This window comes from Oryzias melastigma, linkage group LG13 (genome assembly GCF_002922805.2).
Source record: "Oryzias melastigma strain HK-1 linkage group LG13, ASM292280v2, whole genome shotgun sequence".
Lineage (NCBI taxonomy): Eukaryota > Metazoa > Chordata > Actinopteri > Beloniformes > Adrianichthyidae > Oryzias > Oryzias melastigma.
The window spans coordinates 8,018,567-8,031,458 of record NC_050524.1 but is presented as its reverse complement, the minus strand read 5'-3'; the positions used below and the strand labels follow the sequence as shown (position 1 = coordinate 8,031,458).

Below are 12,892 nucleotides of genomic sequence, written 5' to 3'. Positions count from 1 at the left end.
TTATGTCTTTATGTAACTTTAAAATGAATGAATTTCCCCCCAGGGGATTAATAAAGTATATTGATTGATTGATTGATTGAGAAACCTCCACTGCATACGATCACATCCAACCCCTACGATCTGGCCTCTCCGGCTCTCCAAATTTGTTTTGTTGGGTTCAAATTTTCGCCGGACGCCAAAGCTTAGTCATAGCAGGTTTTGTGAAGTTGGGGGTATTTTTGACCTAAATCATAAAAAATGGCGGGATATCATGGGAACCTACGTGAGTTTGAAGTTTTGCGAGGTTGGTAGCAGAGCCTGTGGCTTCAGCTATCCCGCAGCCAAAGGGAGACACCTGCTCTAGCTAGACCGCTCCTGCGTTGCATCAGAGCTGTGATGCTTGCCGTGGGAGCCCGGGGTGACTCTTGGGTCATCATTGTAGGTAGGTTGGTTGGTTGGGTGGGTGGGTGTGTTTGTTTGTTGGGTTTGGTTGCTTGGTTGGTGCGTGGGTCGGGTCGGCATTTCAAGGCCATCAACAACTTCTCACCATCGTCTTCTGTCCTTGGCTATTCTTTCTAGCTCCTCTTGGATATGACTTTAGCTTCCAGGCCCTTCCTCCATGTGTTGTGAGGTCGTTGAGAAACTACTTTGTGAACAAATGTTTGAATGAAAAGTTGTAGATTTTGATTCACATTTTGCTAGACAAGCTTGTAAAAGTGGCATTTCCCCATTGCTCGCACATTTTTCCAAAATACTGTGAAGGTTTAACCCTAGTGCTCTTTTGTGGGGTCCAGATGACCCCACCCTTACACTGAATTGTTATCCCTTCTATGTCAAAGGTAGACAGGATTTCATGTCTGCCATGGATACCAGTGAAAAACAAAAATCATTGTATGCTGTCTTGTGAGTTCCAGATGACCACTCCCAACGTCAACAGGCCTAGGATAGCTCAAGTGTTGTAACATGAACCCTTGGCTCAAGCTGAACAAAACAACATGACATACAATTTGAATGTATTAGGAATGTGGGCGTGGCTAAAGAAAACCTGCGTTGCCAAGGAAATCCAAAAATTTACTTTAGACAATTCTTCTAAAATTGACATGAGTTTGCTCATCACCCCCAGGTGACTAAAACATAAAATGGTTACTATGGAGATAAAATCAACAGAAAAGCTGTCATTTAAAAAAAAAAAAAGTGTGGTTTTTGTTCATGATTTTGACTCTTGCAGTTTTGACCAGGCTGCAAAGGCAGGGAGTAAAGGGCGTGTTGCAACAGTCAGTCAGTGAGGGCGGGTCAGGAGAGGGCGGGGGAACGTAGTGCCTGCGGGCCATACAACCCCGCTCGCAGCTTTAAATTTAATTGCTTCCATTAATATTGCATTTTTTATGTTTTATCAATATGTAAGAGAAAAGACAAAACGAGAAAAAATGTCTGATTAAGAAAAAAAAAAAACATAGACTATTAACCTGTAATATTTTCCTATCAAGCTTTCTGTGTGGGTTGGTTTGATGTTCTGTAATTGTACATTTTGCCTCATGTTTTTTACTCTGCATTGATGGGGTAAAACTTGGGCAAAGCACTAATAGCCTAGCTGCACAGTGTCTGTAACATCGTTTTTGAGGGTTTATTTTCATTTAGATAGAACCACATCTTTTCCTCCTGGTGCTTCTTTTGAAGTCTAAGGAGAGGCCTCAGACACTGGGTGGGTTGAGAGGAAATGCAAATAAATGTGAGGGCAAAGCTCTGGCTGTCATTATACGGAGGAGCGGTAAACACATAAAGGCAAATGTGCCGTGCGTGTGAGGAAGGTAAATGTGCAGCGTGTTGGAGAGGATGCAGATCCTCCGATGGGAATGTGTGCAGAGGATCCAATTAGGGGAGAAGACAGATGAAAGTGCCACTCAGAGGCAGAGGAGGTAAACAAGACGAGCTCAAAGAGTCCAAAAGTGCTTTTTCATTACACTCAGCTGTCATATACTTAAACTTTCTTCTACCTGCACGAGGGGTCAGGGTGTCGCAGTGGAGCCCAGCACCAAAGCTGGATTGCGAAATGCTGTAATAGCTAGATGTAGCAGAACATATTGTGCACAACAGAAAATTGATCCAATGTGGGACGCTATTTCCTTTTGCAATGTGACAAAGACTGTATTACATCAGAGTCACTTTCCGGTTTAAAAAAAGAAACGCAATCGAGTTCCCTTCTGTAGTTTAGTGCCCCATTAGATAAAGTCTTGGTGTTTACACTGACCTGCCCACATTTACCTTAGCTAACTCAATATATTAAAATGTTATATCATAAATGCAAAAAGAAATTTATAAATGTTCCCGTTTTTGACCAAAGTGTTCCCTTAAGACCGATTATTTGCACTGGAAAAAAAAATCTCAAAACAAGTAGAAAAACATTAAATACAATTTTTTTTTCTTGTTATAAGTGAAAAAAATTGCCAATGGAACTAGCAAAGTTTGCATTTGTTAAATGTATTAAAGTTGTGTCCTGTCCTGTCCTTTTCGGACAAAGTTAATCTTGAAATTAGCCATAAACACTCATATTTCAATCAGTCGATCTCTAGTAGGTGCTTGACATTAAATTAAACATAAACATAGATTAAAACAATAAAAAGCCATGAAACACAAATATAATTAGGTTTATTGCTCTGATAATTGGAAATACAGTTGGAAGAGAAAGTATGTGAACACTTTGAAGTCTAGTATTTTACAGATTTTCTCTTTCTTATTTTATTATTATTATTTCCTCTCTATGCTCTTGTGTCATGTGAATTTCCAAATCACTTTCTGCACCTTCAAAAATAAAATTGCCACTTGGGGGTGAATAAAGTTGATTGAATTGAATTTGGGAGTACCTCAATTTCTGTACAAAATTGATTCATTATGGGTTTTTTTTGTTATTATTTTTATTTCAATCTAAATCACTATGATGGAGAAAATCATTCCCTGCTTAAATCACACCAATTTATGTTTTCATGTTTTTATTGAACACATTCGTGTGTCCAGTTTATGCATAAAACCAAGTAATTCCAAAGGGTTCACATATTTTCTCCTTCAGCTGTTAGTCTTAAAATAAGCGTTGATTGTTAAAAAACAATAAGTATTATTTTTTAGTCTATTCATACACCTTTTCTCCCAAATATGTTTCTATTTTTGTCTCTTTTCAATAACAGTCCAACCATCCTCATTTTTCAGTGTTTTGACTTTGTCCTCACTTTGCTTTTGGATTTATACATTTTTATTTTCTCTCTACAAGTTTGTTCTTTGTTAAAAAGGATTAAAAAAAAAATCTCAATTTTTGTATAAAAAATTTAAAAATTAGACACTACACATTTTTGGAGCATTTCTGGCTTATTGTGACGTTATTATGTAAAATAATTAAAAAAGATGTGTTAAACAGTTTTAAGATACTTTTTTTTTTTAATTGTCAGCTGGGGAAAATATCTTAAAGGCCCAAGACTACTAAAGTGAAAAAAATACAACTTCTGCTTCAAAATGTGTAAAGTAAATAAAAACTTGGTTCATCAGAGATAATACTTAAAATAGAATGTTTTGAAGATCAAATGACTCATGATTTATTGTCTTAAAACAACTTGTTGCATCTTACTGAAAAATTACTAGGAAGTTAGTTTTGTCTAAAATCAAGTTTAATTGAATATTTGATATAAAACAATTTGGTGGGATTTCATGTTTTTGTTGTGTGAAACTTTTCCTATTTTTCAGTAAACCTTATCCTCTTTCCTCATGGAGCAAATCAAAAACTAAAGCAGAACCTCACAAAACCTGACTGGCCATTAAAATGCAGGCAACGTCAGGCTTTCATTTGGCTCTCGACCTATCAGTCTTTTATTATTTTCTCTCTGACTAATGGTGGGCACAATCTTCAGGCAATGGTCTTTATCTGGCTGGTTAGAGTATTTGAAATCCCAGCTGGATCTCGTCGTGAAAGCGCTGCCTGTCGGGACAGATTGTCTTTGATTTACACTGTGCCAATAGGCACTTGTGATTGTGGCAGGTTATCATCATTCTTTTCTGTCTGAGCTTCTCCTTGGAGGCCATGCAAAGATGGGATAACTATAAGCATGGCTTCACTAACTTTTTTTAGAAGTGAGACCCTGAATGAGAAAGAAAAATTGCACTCTGATATGATCTCTTGTATTTTATACAAGGTGCCTAAATGCCTAAAAGCCGTTTTCTTACAACTTCTTTAACGAGGAAGATGTGAGATAGTCTTTGTGTTCATCTATAAGGTAATGATAATGAAATTTAGAGAAAAAAAAAACTAAACACTAAAGATTTATTGGGAAAAACTTGCATCCAAATCATGATTCTCCCACCGACATGCATTGCTAATGTTTTTCTTTGGTTTTCAACAACTCTACAGAAAATTGTTTTTTTTTTTTTATTTTAAACTAGAAGCTTTGTTCATAACAAAGCCTAATTAGAGTTCTCTTCAATTTTTGTAACCATGTTGGTACAAGAATAAAAATGAAAATGTTTGTTTCTTGGAAATGCATTTGACATATTTTGATCTGCTGAGTGCCCACTTCCAGAAAAATGTGTGGCACACTCTTTAACGATTTTTATTTGGAAATAATGATTCTTAATTTACCTGGAAAGGAATAAATGAAGAGAAATAAATGTGATTTTACTGATGTGTAATCATCAAGGTATTCAGGGAAGTTGATTTACGATAATTTGCTGCCCTTTATACTTCTATGAAAACTCTTGGAGTACATTTTTTTTCCACAAATAGTTTTTTATTTGTATTTTTTTTAGTCAATACTGAGAACGCAAAGGTCAAACGAGATATGCAGCACAAAATACTTAAAAGGAAGTTGGAAAAGGCTTTATTGCTCATGCTGTCTCAAACATTTTTAAGATGTCTTTATTTCCACGTCTTGGAATGCAGAATGTCATTTCTGTTATACAACATGAAAAATACACAAGCTTGCAGAGAAAGTAGTAGTATCTAAGTTTGAGCTGGGGTCATGGAAAGTTTTTAGGTCATCAATGACTCCAAAAATCAAATTTCAGACTTTTCCATCCTGATATTGCGCAAAGCCGACTGTATTCTTTAATCTTCTGCTTTATTATTCACAAAGGCCTTATTGATCATGATACTTTGCAGCTACACTGCAAGCTGTTGATGCATCCATCAGTAGCCGCTAACAAAGACGTAATGGCTCAGAGCCTCCAACTACTAATTTGTGCTTCTTCTCACATCCTTGCAGAATACTTTGTTGGGGGAATTACTGTATCTGTGCCTCATTGCCAGCCCTGTCTGTAGCAGACACACACACACACACACATGTGGGCACAAATCAGACACCAAATAAAAACCCCTGACAGGTGAGGTGAATAATATGAGTATCTCATTACAGTGGCACCTGTCATGGGGATATGTCTTGCAGTCAGTTTCTTGAATTTGATTTGTTGAAAGCAGAAAGAATGGGCTAGAGGGGAAAGATCTGAGTGACTTTGACATGGGCCAAACTGTAATGGCTGGAAGAGAAGATCAGAGCTCTCTGAAAAGGAAGGTCTCCCGGGATCTTGCCTTTTGCAGTGGTCAGTTCCTACCAAGGATAAAATGGCCAGTGAGCCGGTGACAGGGTCACCGGCACCCGGGGCTCCCTGATGCGTGTTGAGAGCAGTCATCGGCCTGTGCGGTCTAATCCCACCGAAGAGCTTCTGTGGCACAGACTGGATTGCTGCAAACCTTAATGCTGTCTGTAGAAGAAATGACAGTTAGATGTCAGAACACAGAGCATCACTGCTTGCTGAAAATGGTGCTGTGCAGGCACAGTAGCTTGTGTACTCTGCTGAAAGGCCTCTCACTGGGTTTATCTCTCTTTTTTTTTTCTTTTTTTTTTACATCACATAGACTTCTGGGAAGCTGTGCAGTGGTTACCTGCAGATAAGATTTGAAGTGAGATCCTCTGTGAAAAGAACAAAACAGCAGGCAGTGTGATAGTCTGGTCAGTATTCTGCTGGGAAACCTCCAGTCTTGGCATCGGCTTAGAAGTTCCTTTTAATCTTAATTGCAAACTACGCACTACCTTGGACTCGAAAATACTGTAAAAACCTTCTGAGACGCAGTTTGAGTTGTTGTTTGGCCTCTGAATTCCCCAAATCTCAGTCTGGTCCAGCATCTCGTAGCTGATAAAAACATCTACCATAAGTTTCCACGGAGACCTCCACCTTAAAGCATACAAGGCTTCAACAGGCTTGACGCTTGATTCCACTGGAGGCCTTCAGAGGTCTTGTGGAGTCCGTTCCTCAATAGGTCAGAGATGTGGCATACAAGAGAGCCTTGGGCGATAAGAAGCACAGGTTTCATGTTGTTGCTCATTGAAGTGTTGCAAAATCAGGGAAGACAAGCTGCTGATAGCTTTCATACATTCTTTTTCCAATATAAGAAAGTAATTTAAACATCGGAACCAAAAACCTTTGCCTCCAAGCATTACACTTTAAAAACATGGGTAAAATCTTGATTGTAAAATAAGTTTGTTCTGTCAATAAATCGCTGTAGAAGCAATTTGAGAATTAGATCTGTGCGGCGGGGAAAAAAGGATTTTCCTTCTCAGCAAAAACAATGTACATGAAGGGAAGAAGTTCTTTTTAATCATCACAATCAAAGCCGACATGCACACAGCAAAAGGCGAATTTTTCCCGCTCTGGGGCGAAATGAGACAAGTGTTGCAGGAGAACACTCAAACTCTACAATGTCACCTGGGGATATAAGATGATTATTCAGCCAGCCAATTAAAGAATGCATGTCTGCCGCCTTTTCCTGCTCTTTGTTACCGCACGACTCTTCATAGACCAAACAAAATTTTGCACTTCATGAATGTTTTATTGGTTCTTACTAGTATTTTCAAAGTTAGCATTATTGACACCTTTGGACTGCTGTACGTTGTATCAGTTTTGAAAATTACCAGCTTGAATGAGTAAACATAATTGCAGTTCATGCCAATCGATGTAATGTATTAGCAACAGGATAAGCAATGTTGCAAAACGACCACAAATGTTGCATCAGCCGCATCGACTAGTAGAACACAACAGATCCATTGTTGGGACTAAATCGAGGCCTCTACGAACAGATATACTAACATGCTGACAAAAGAAGCTCTGCAATGTTTAAAATATGAAGAAAAATGTCATGTAAATAGCAGTTTCATCTAATGTAGTTGAGAGAAAAATTATGTACAGTGGTCCATTATTAATCATGGGTGTTACATTGTAAAACTAACCCACTATATACAAAATCCGCAAAATATTTATCTATATTAATACGAGTCTGTTCATTATCAATCTAATTTGAGCTAAGGTTAATGGATCAATAATCAATCCATAAAAGTAGAGATCAATCTAACGCATAATGCTAAAGTCAGCTAGCTTGATGCTAACCCACTATGGGATTTCCCATTGGACGGCTAACCCCAGGCTCACACGGCATTCGGTCTGGCTCTTGTGTGGACACCGGAGTCTTTACATTACTTGAATAGTATAAGAGGTACTTTCACTGCTTCCAGTCCGGTCCGGCGCTCCGTATCCATTTCACTGGCGCCAGAGCACTTTTTTTTTAAGTTGGAGCATTAACGACCTTAACTGGAAATCATGTAGGCGAGCGTAAAGTATATCAGGCACATTTAAAAAAACAAAACAAAAACTATTAGTACTTGCTGTTTTCACTGTTTTGTAAACATTGTCATTGTGACAACCAACCCTGGTCTCCCCTACTTTGTTACATAATACATGTAACACTGTCAAATACGAACATTTAAGCCTTTAGAAGACAAATGTATTTAAAAAGTTCTATTCTTACCCATTGTATGAAAACAAGTCATGCAGAAAAAGAAGCGTTAAGAATATAACCTAAAATCACAGCGAAATGAGGGTTTGTTTACTTGTAGTTCCTATACAAATGGGGAGTTATTGCGTGGACCTACATGACTTCAGAGTCTCGCGAGGTCGGCGACAGAGCCTGTAGCTGCAGCAGGACCGCAGCCATCTGTAGCCAGTGTGAGTCATCTGGTGTAGCTAGACCTATCCAGCGTCCGCACCTTAGCTGGATCGAATGCAGTGTGTCGGGGTTACAACACATTGAGTTCTGCATCCTGATTGGCTGTAGACCTTGTCAATCAGCTTTCCACATTTACGTAAATCTTTAATCGCAAGCAGAACTCTGTTTTATTTTACAATACTGGACTTATTTTTCAAAGAAAGTTTGACTTTGAGAGTTTTAACGAGAAAAACGTGTAAAAACTTATGTACGGAATTTTATTTTTTAATAAAATACAATCAACTTTATCAAAGTACATACGTGGGAAAATGTGTTTGAATGGTGATCTGTATAATGTTTAGTTAGGTAATTGGGGACTAAATTCTTAGCATAAAAAGCCACCTTAAAAAAGGACGTAAAAAGTGTTTTCCTTTGGAGAAAGTTTTGCATATACCGGTATATAAAACATATATTTTAAAAAGATAAAATGTGGGATCAGATAATGAAACTTCTTTTGTTTTCAAAGAAGCTCTTCTTCAAAGCATGTCCTCATTTTTGGTTTTTCGCTTTAATGTTAGATATAATGAATTTCTTTGAATATGAGATGTTATGTAACTGATCAATCTATTGCCACTCCACCAACACACAATGAAAATGTAAATGAAGTTGTCATGGCCAGGATACTAGATCACTGCTACATATTCTCAACCACTTTGTTGAATTTTAATTATAACTTTAAAAGTATCTTAAGTAAATATTTGTATTTATAGCATGTATTAAACAATCCAGGGTGTCTTTTGGAGATTATGTCCATAGACTTTGTTAGTTTAACAGTTTAGATGTCACTTTTGACAGTGTCCTATATATTTTTCCCTTGCTGAAGGACATTGTGTTCATTTAATCGATATTGTCGCGAGCGTTCAGAAGAAGGTGGTTGTAGCTCGGAGCCCTATCGACACTGTATGACACCATTTCCATATTTCAAGCTGTGTCTTTTTATCTCGGTTCCTTTTTGAGAATACACGTTTCATGAGAGCCTTATTATGGAAGATGGCATCAGTCAGTTCTGCAGTCTATAGAAAATCCTCATTCTGAGGCAAAGAGGAGAGACCGTTAGAGAAAAAAATCAAGGAACAGTGACAGCATGGGGGGATTACCCATACTCCTCTTCCACGCATTCAGCTTTTCTATTCAGGATCAAAAGACTTTACATTTTTTCTTTGACTGTTTGTCTCTTTGTGGCTTCGACTCTATCCTTTTCTAAAATGCTTAATTGTTGTGTGACTTTGAATTCAAGCTTAATTAATCTTTTGTTCACAGAAAGTCAAATCACTAGACAATAAAAAAACAGTCCAAATGGTTAGCCTTGTAACCAGGTAATATTAATACATTTGACAAGACAAAAAGACACATTTGTGATGTTGACCTTTTCTTTTAAGGCCAGCTTTCATAATACTTTATTGGAATACAACTGAGTATTCTTTTTAAAAGGTGTCTGATCAATGTTTTTCTCATTAAATCATCGCATCACCTTGGAGTCATGTCTTAAACTTGAGCTTTTTGGACTCTTTTCTTCCTAAACTTTCTGGGCCCTGTTTTATCACAGAGCAGCACTTTGAGGTGAATGCTGATGGATGTGAGGATTTTAAGGAGTTTACACCACCTGTGCACCACTAAAGCAAGCCTTCACTGATGATAAAGCCTTCTCTATTCTGACTTCTTTGGTCTTCAATCTCATAAGCTGGCTTCCCGCCTCTGCGGCGCCTTAACCACAGCCTTTGCCAGATATAAAATCAAGCTGGATTCCGACGAGGTTCGGTATGGAGGACACGGACGCCTCGACCACAACACGGACTTCTTCACAGAGGCCCAGCCCTTCAACGGCCGCTCCAACTCCATGCTGGTAAATATTTTCAACGTGACATTTTTTGACTCATTAAAGGTCATGTTTTTTTTAAATGGCACTAAAGCCCAGATTTGAAGCATCCTGCAATTATAGAAGCAAGGTTGCTGTCGTTGAGCCTGCTCCATTTTCCCCATCACCCATGCTGGATCACCAACCCAATCTGCATGCTAATTTGAACATGTTTTGGTGGTCGTTGCATATTAGCGCCGACGAAGTGGCCAAATTAAGCACACTCAAAAATGTCATGATGCATACTAAGTGTTGGACACTGTTGTTCAGCAGCACAGTGCACACAGGTGGAGCAGCAGTGGATAACAGGAAAAAGTAAGCTTTAGTAACAAAACAAATAGGTAAAGTTTTTGTGGACAGTTCTATCAAATTTACTTCTTTAAGCAATTTGTCTTTGTTAATGTAGATAATTGATGTATGGCTTACACCTATACAGCACTTTTCTAGCTTTAATTATTCCTTAGTCATTTTTGGGTTGTGTGGCCCCAGAGGTCATAAACAGGAGGGAGAGCATCTTTGAGATGTGTCTTGCAGTTCTGTTGTGGCTCATGTGGTCACCTTTTACTCCTTTAAAATATTCGTATTTATTAATGTAGATGATTGATGTATGGCTTACACCTATACAGCCCTTTTCTAGCTGTACTTATGCCTTAGTCGCATTCACCCATTTTGAGGTTGGCCAGGCCCATAGAATGCCATAAACAGGAGGGAGTGCATCTTCAAGATGTGTCTTGCTGTTCTCTTGTGGCTCATGCCACAATATTTTTCTTTATTAATGTAGATGATTGATGTATGGCTGACACTTATACAGCACTTTTGTAGTTTTATTCATGTCTTTGTCACATGCAACCATTTTTGGGTTGTCCAGACCCATTGATGATCATAAACAGGAGAGAGTTTGTCTTTAAGGGTGGTAATGTGGTAAGAGTGTTGTGAAGGATTTGTAAGACCAATTTAATGCAACACACACAAGGTATGTATGTGCACATGTTCATTCTTGGGACATTCCTGGGGATGCATTTAGCCCATGGTATCCACACTGGAAATGCTGAGAGGGGCATCTTCTTATTGTTCCTTTGCTACCGTTTGTCTGTCACCTACAGCTGGAAGAGGTTTGGTGCAAAATTTCAAAGGAGGGGCAAATCTCACAAATCTTGCTCCAGGCTTTTTCTTTTACAGCTCTACTCTGATATATGAAATACTTTGTGTTGAATAATTCCTGTTGGCACAAACTACATTTCTCCTTTATGATCAATTATCAAACGATTAGCACTTTCATGAGTTATAAGAAACGTCCATTCGTAAATACAAAAATCTAAGTCCCTAATAGGTCAAAGTTCAACTTGTTTAACTTTCAAGGTGCGTTTAATGTACGTAGGGCCCGAAATTGGTAGAAACCCGCATAGCTACGCGTGAACACCAGAGTTTTGAACCCAAAAACCCAATTTTCATTTACGCATGTTTGCATAAACTTTTTATTTTATTGGTGCACACACGTGTAGGTGATGCTGTAGGACACCCATAGGATGCTCCCACAAACTACACTTTAATTTTCAAATGTCCTCATTTTAAACAGCCAGGCTGTGCACATGTATTACATGAACAGCACTAACGGGCAATGTACACAGGATTTCATGGAGTTGAGAAAAACAAAGCAATTTGTCTCACTTTACCCTAACATGTTGTTTAAGTGTTTGCTAGGACTTGTCGCCCGCAGCATACCCGTAGGAAAAATGTGCTTGAACATTTTCCTGAACATTTTCAGCCTTCAGGCTCACCTACAGGACACCTGCGTGCCCCTGTACAGATTAACCCATTTTTCACCCTCAGACAGTTCATATCTACCTATAAGGGTAGTTATGACAAAGACATTTGCCCCACAGGCGCTTTAAGTCCCAAGTTCCATTCACACATGCACAAACATGCTCCCATTCAAGGTATTAGCCAGTTAGATCTGTCTAAATCAGTACAATGGATTTTATGTTTACCAACTTTTCACTTTTTTTCCCTCCATCTGAAGAAAAATGTCTACTCTAAACATATACTGTCAATTTTTGCAATATATATATATATATATATATATATATATATATATATATATATATATATTCTGTTTTCATCATGAGGTTAAACATGATGAAAGCTGTAAAAATTGGATAAAAACACAAACTGTTTAAAAATAAAACAAAATCAAAACAACAGCAGAACTGAGTCTCATGTTAGGTTTAACAGCCAGACTGAAAAAATGGATTTAAAAAAAAAAGTTGTGGGTTTTATAAATTGATATTGTGTCTGTTTTTCTGCTAAAGAACTTTGTTTTCTGAGAACAAAAAGCAGTCGGCTTTTGTTTTTTAGCCTCCTAAAAAGAGGACATTCCTCAGATAAAACAATTTCAGAGGTAAAAACTTGCTTTTGCTGTGACTTATGAATTTGCCCTCATGGGTATCAACATTTTTAACATTTAATAATAGCAGATGTGTCCTGAAAATGCTGATGTTTGCCTGTCTTGAAAGGTGGATCAGATCTGAATGTGTTGGGGGTGTTCCATGATAAGGCATAGACCTGTTTCTGGCAGCTTTCAGCAGTTTTCGGACTATTTAGCAGGACGTGTGCATGGCATAACAGATAACATTATCAATAACTCTCACCCATAAAAGCTTCTCACATCAGTGATCCTGGATCCTGACATAGCTCACCAAAATAAAAAGCAGCCGTCCTCCGCATGGTTTGCACACCGAAGGCTCGTTATGTGTGCATTCCTGGAGGATTTCTCAGCAGTCAAAGGGTGGAAATCACGGGGTTGACAGGTGGGTTTGGACCACCTTTCGGTGCATAAGAGACTTGTCCCCTCAGCATTTTATTGTAAACAGAACTTTGCATTTTTTCAAAAGTTCTAAAGGCAGTAAAAACAGAATCGCACTGCCATCCCTATTAGATCTACAAATGCACTGCTAAAAGAGGTAGCCTAAAAGTAGAAAAAGAACACT

General features: G+C 38.1%; 1 protein-coding gene across 1 annotated transcript in view; it reads left to right on the top strand.

Moving 5' to 3' along the window:
* Positions 1–12,892, top strand: part of gbe1b (glucan (1,4-alpha-), branching enzyme 1b) — a 149,694-nt gene that overhangs the window by 122,000 nt on the left and 14,802 nt on the right. The window contains exon 15 of the mRNA XM_024277525.2: positions 9,776–9,893. Within this exon, the coding sequence (XP_024133293.1) occupies positions 9,776–9,893 (118 nt within the window). The remainder of the gene's footprint in view (positions 1–9,775; positions 9,894–12,892) is intronic.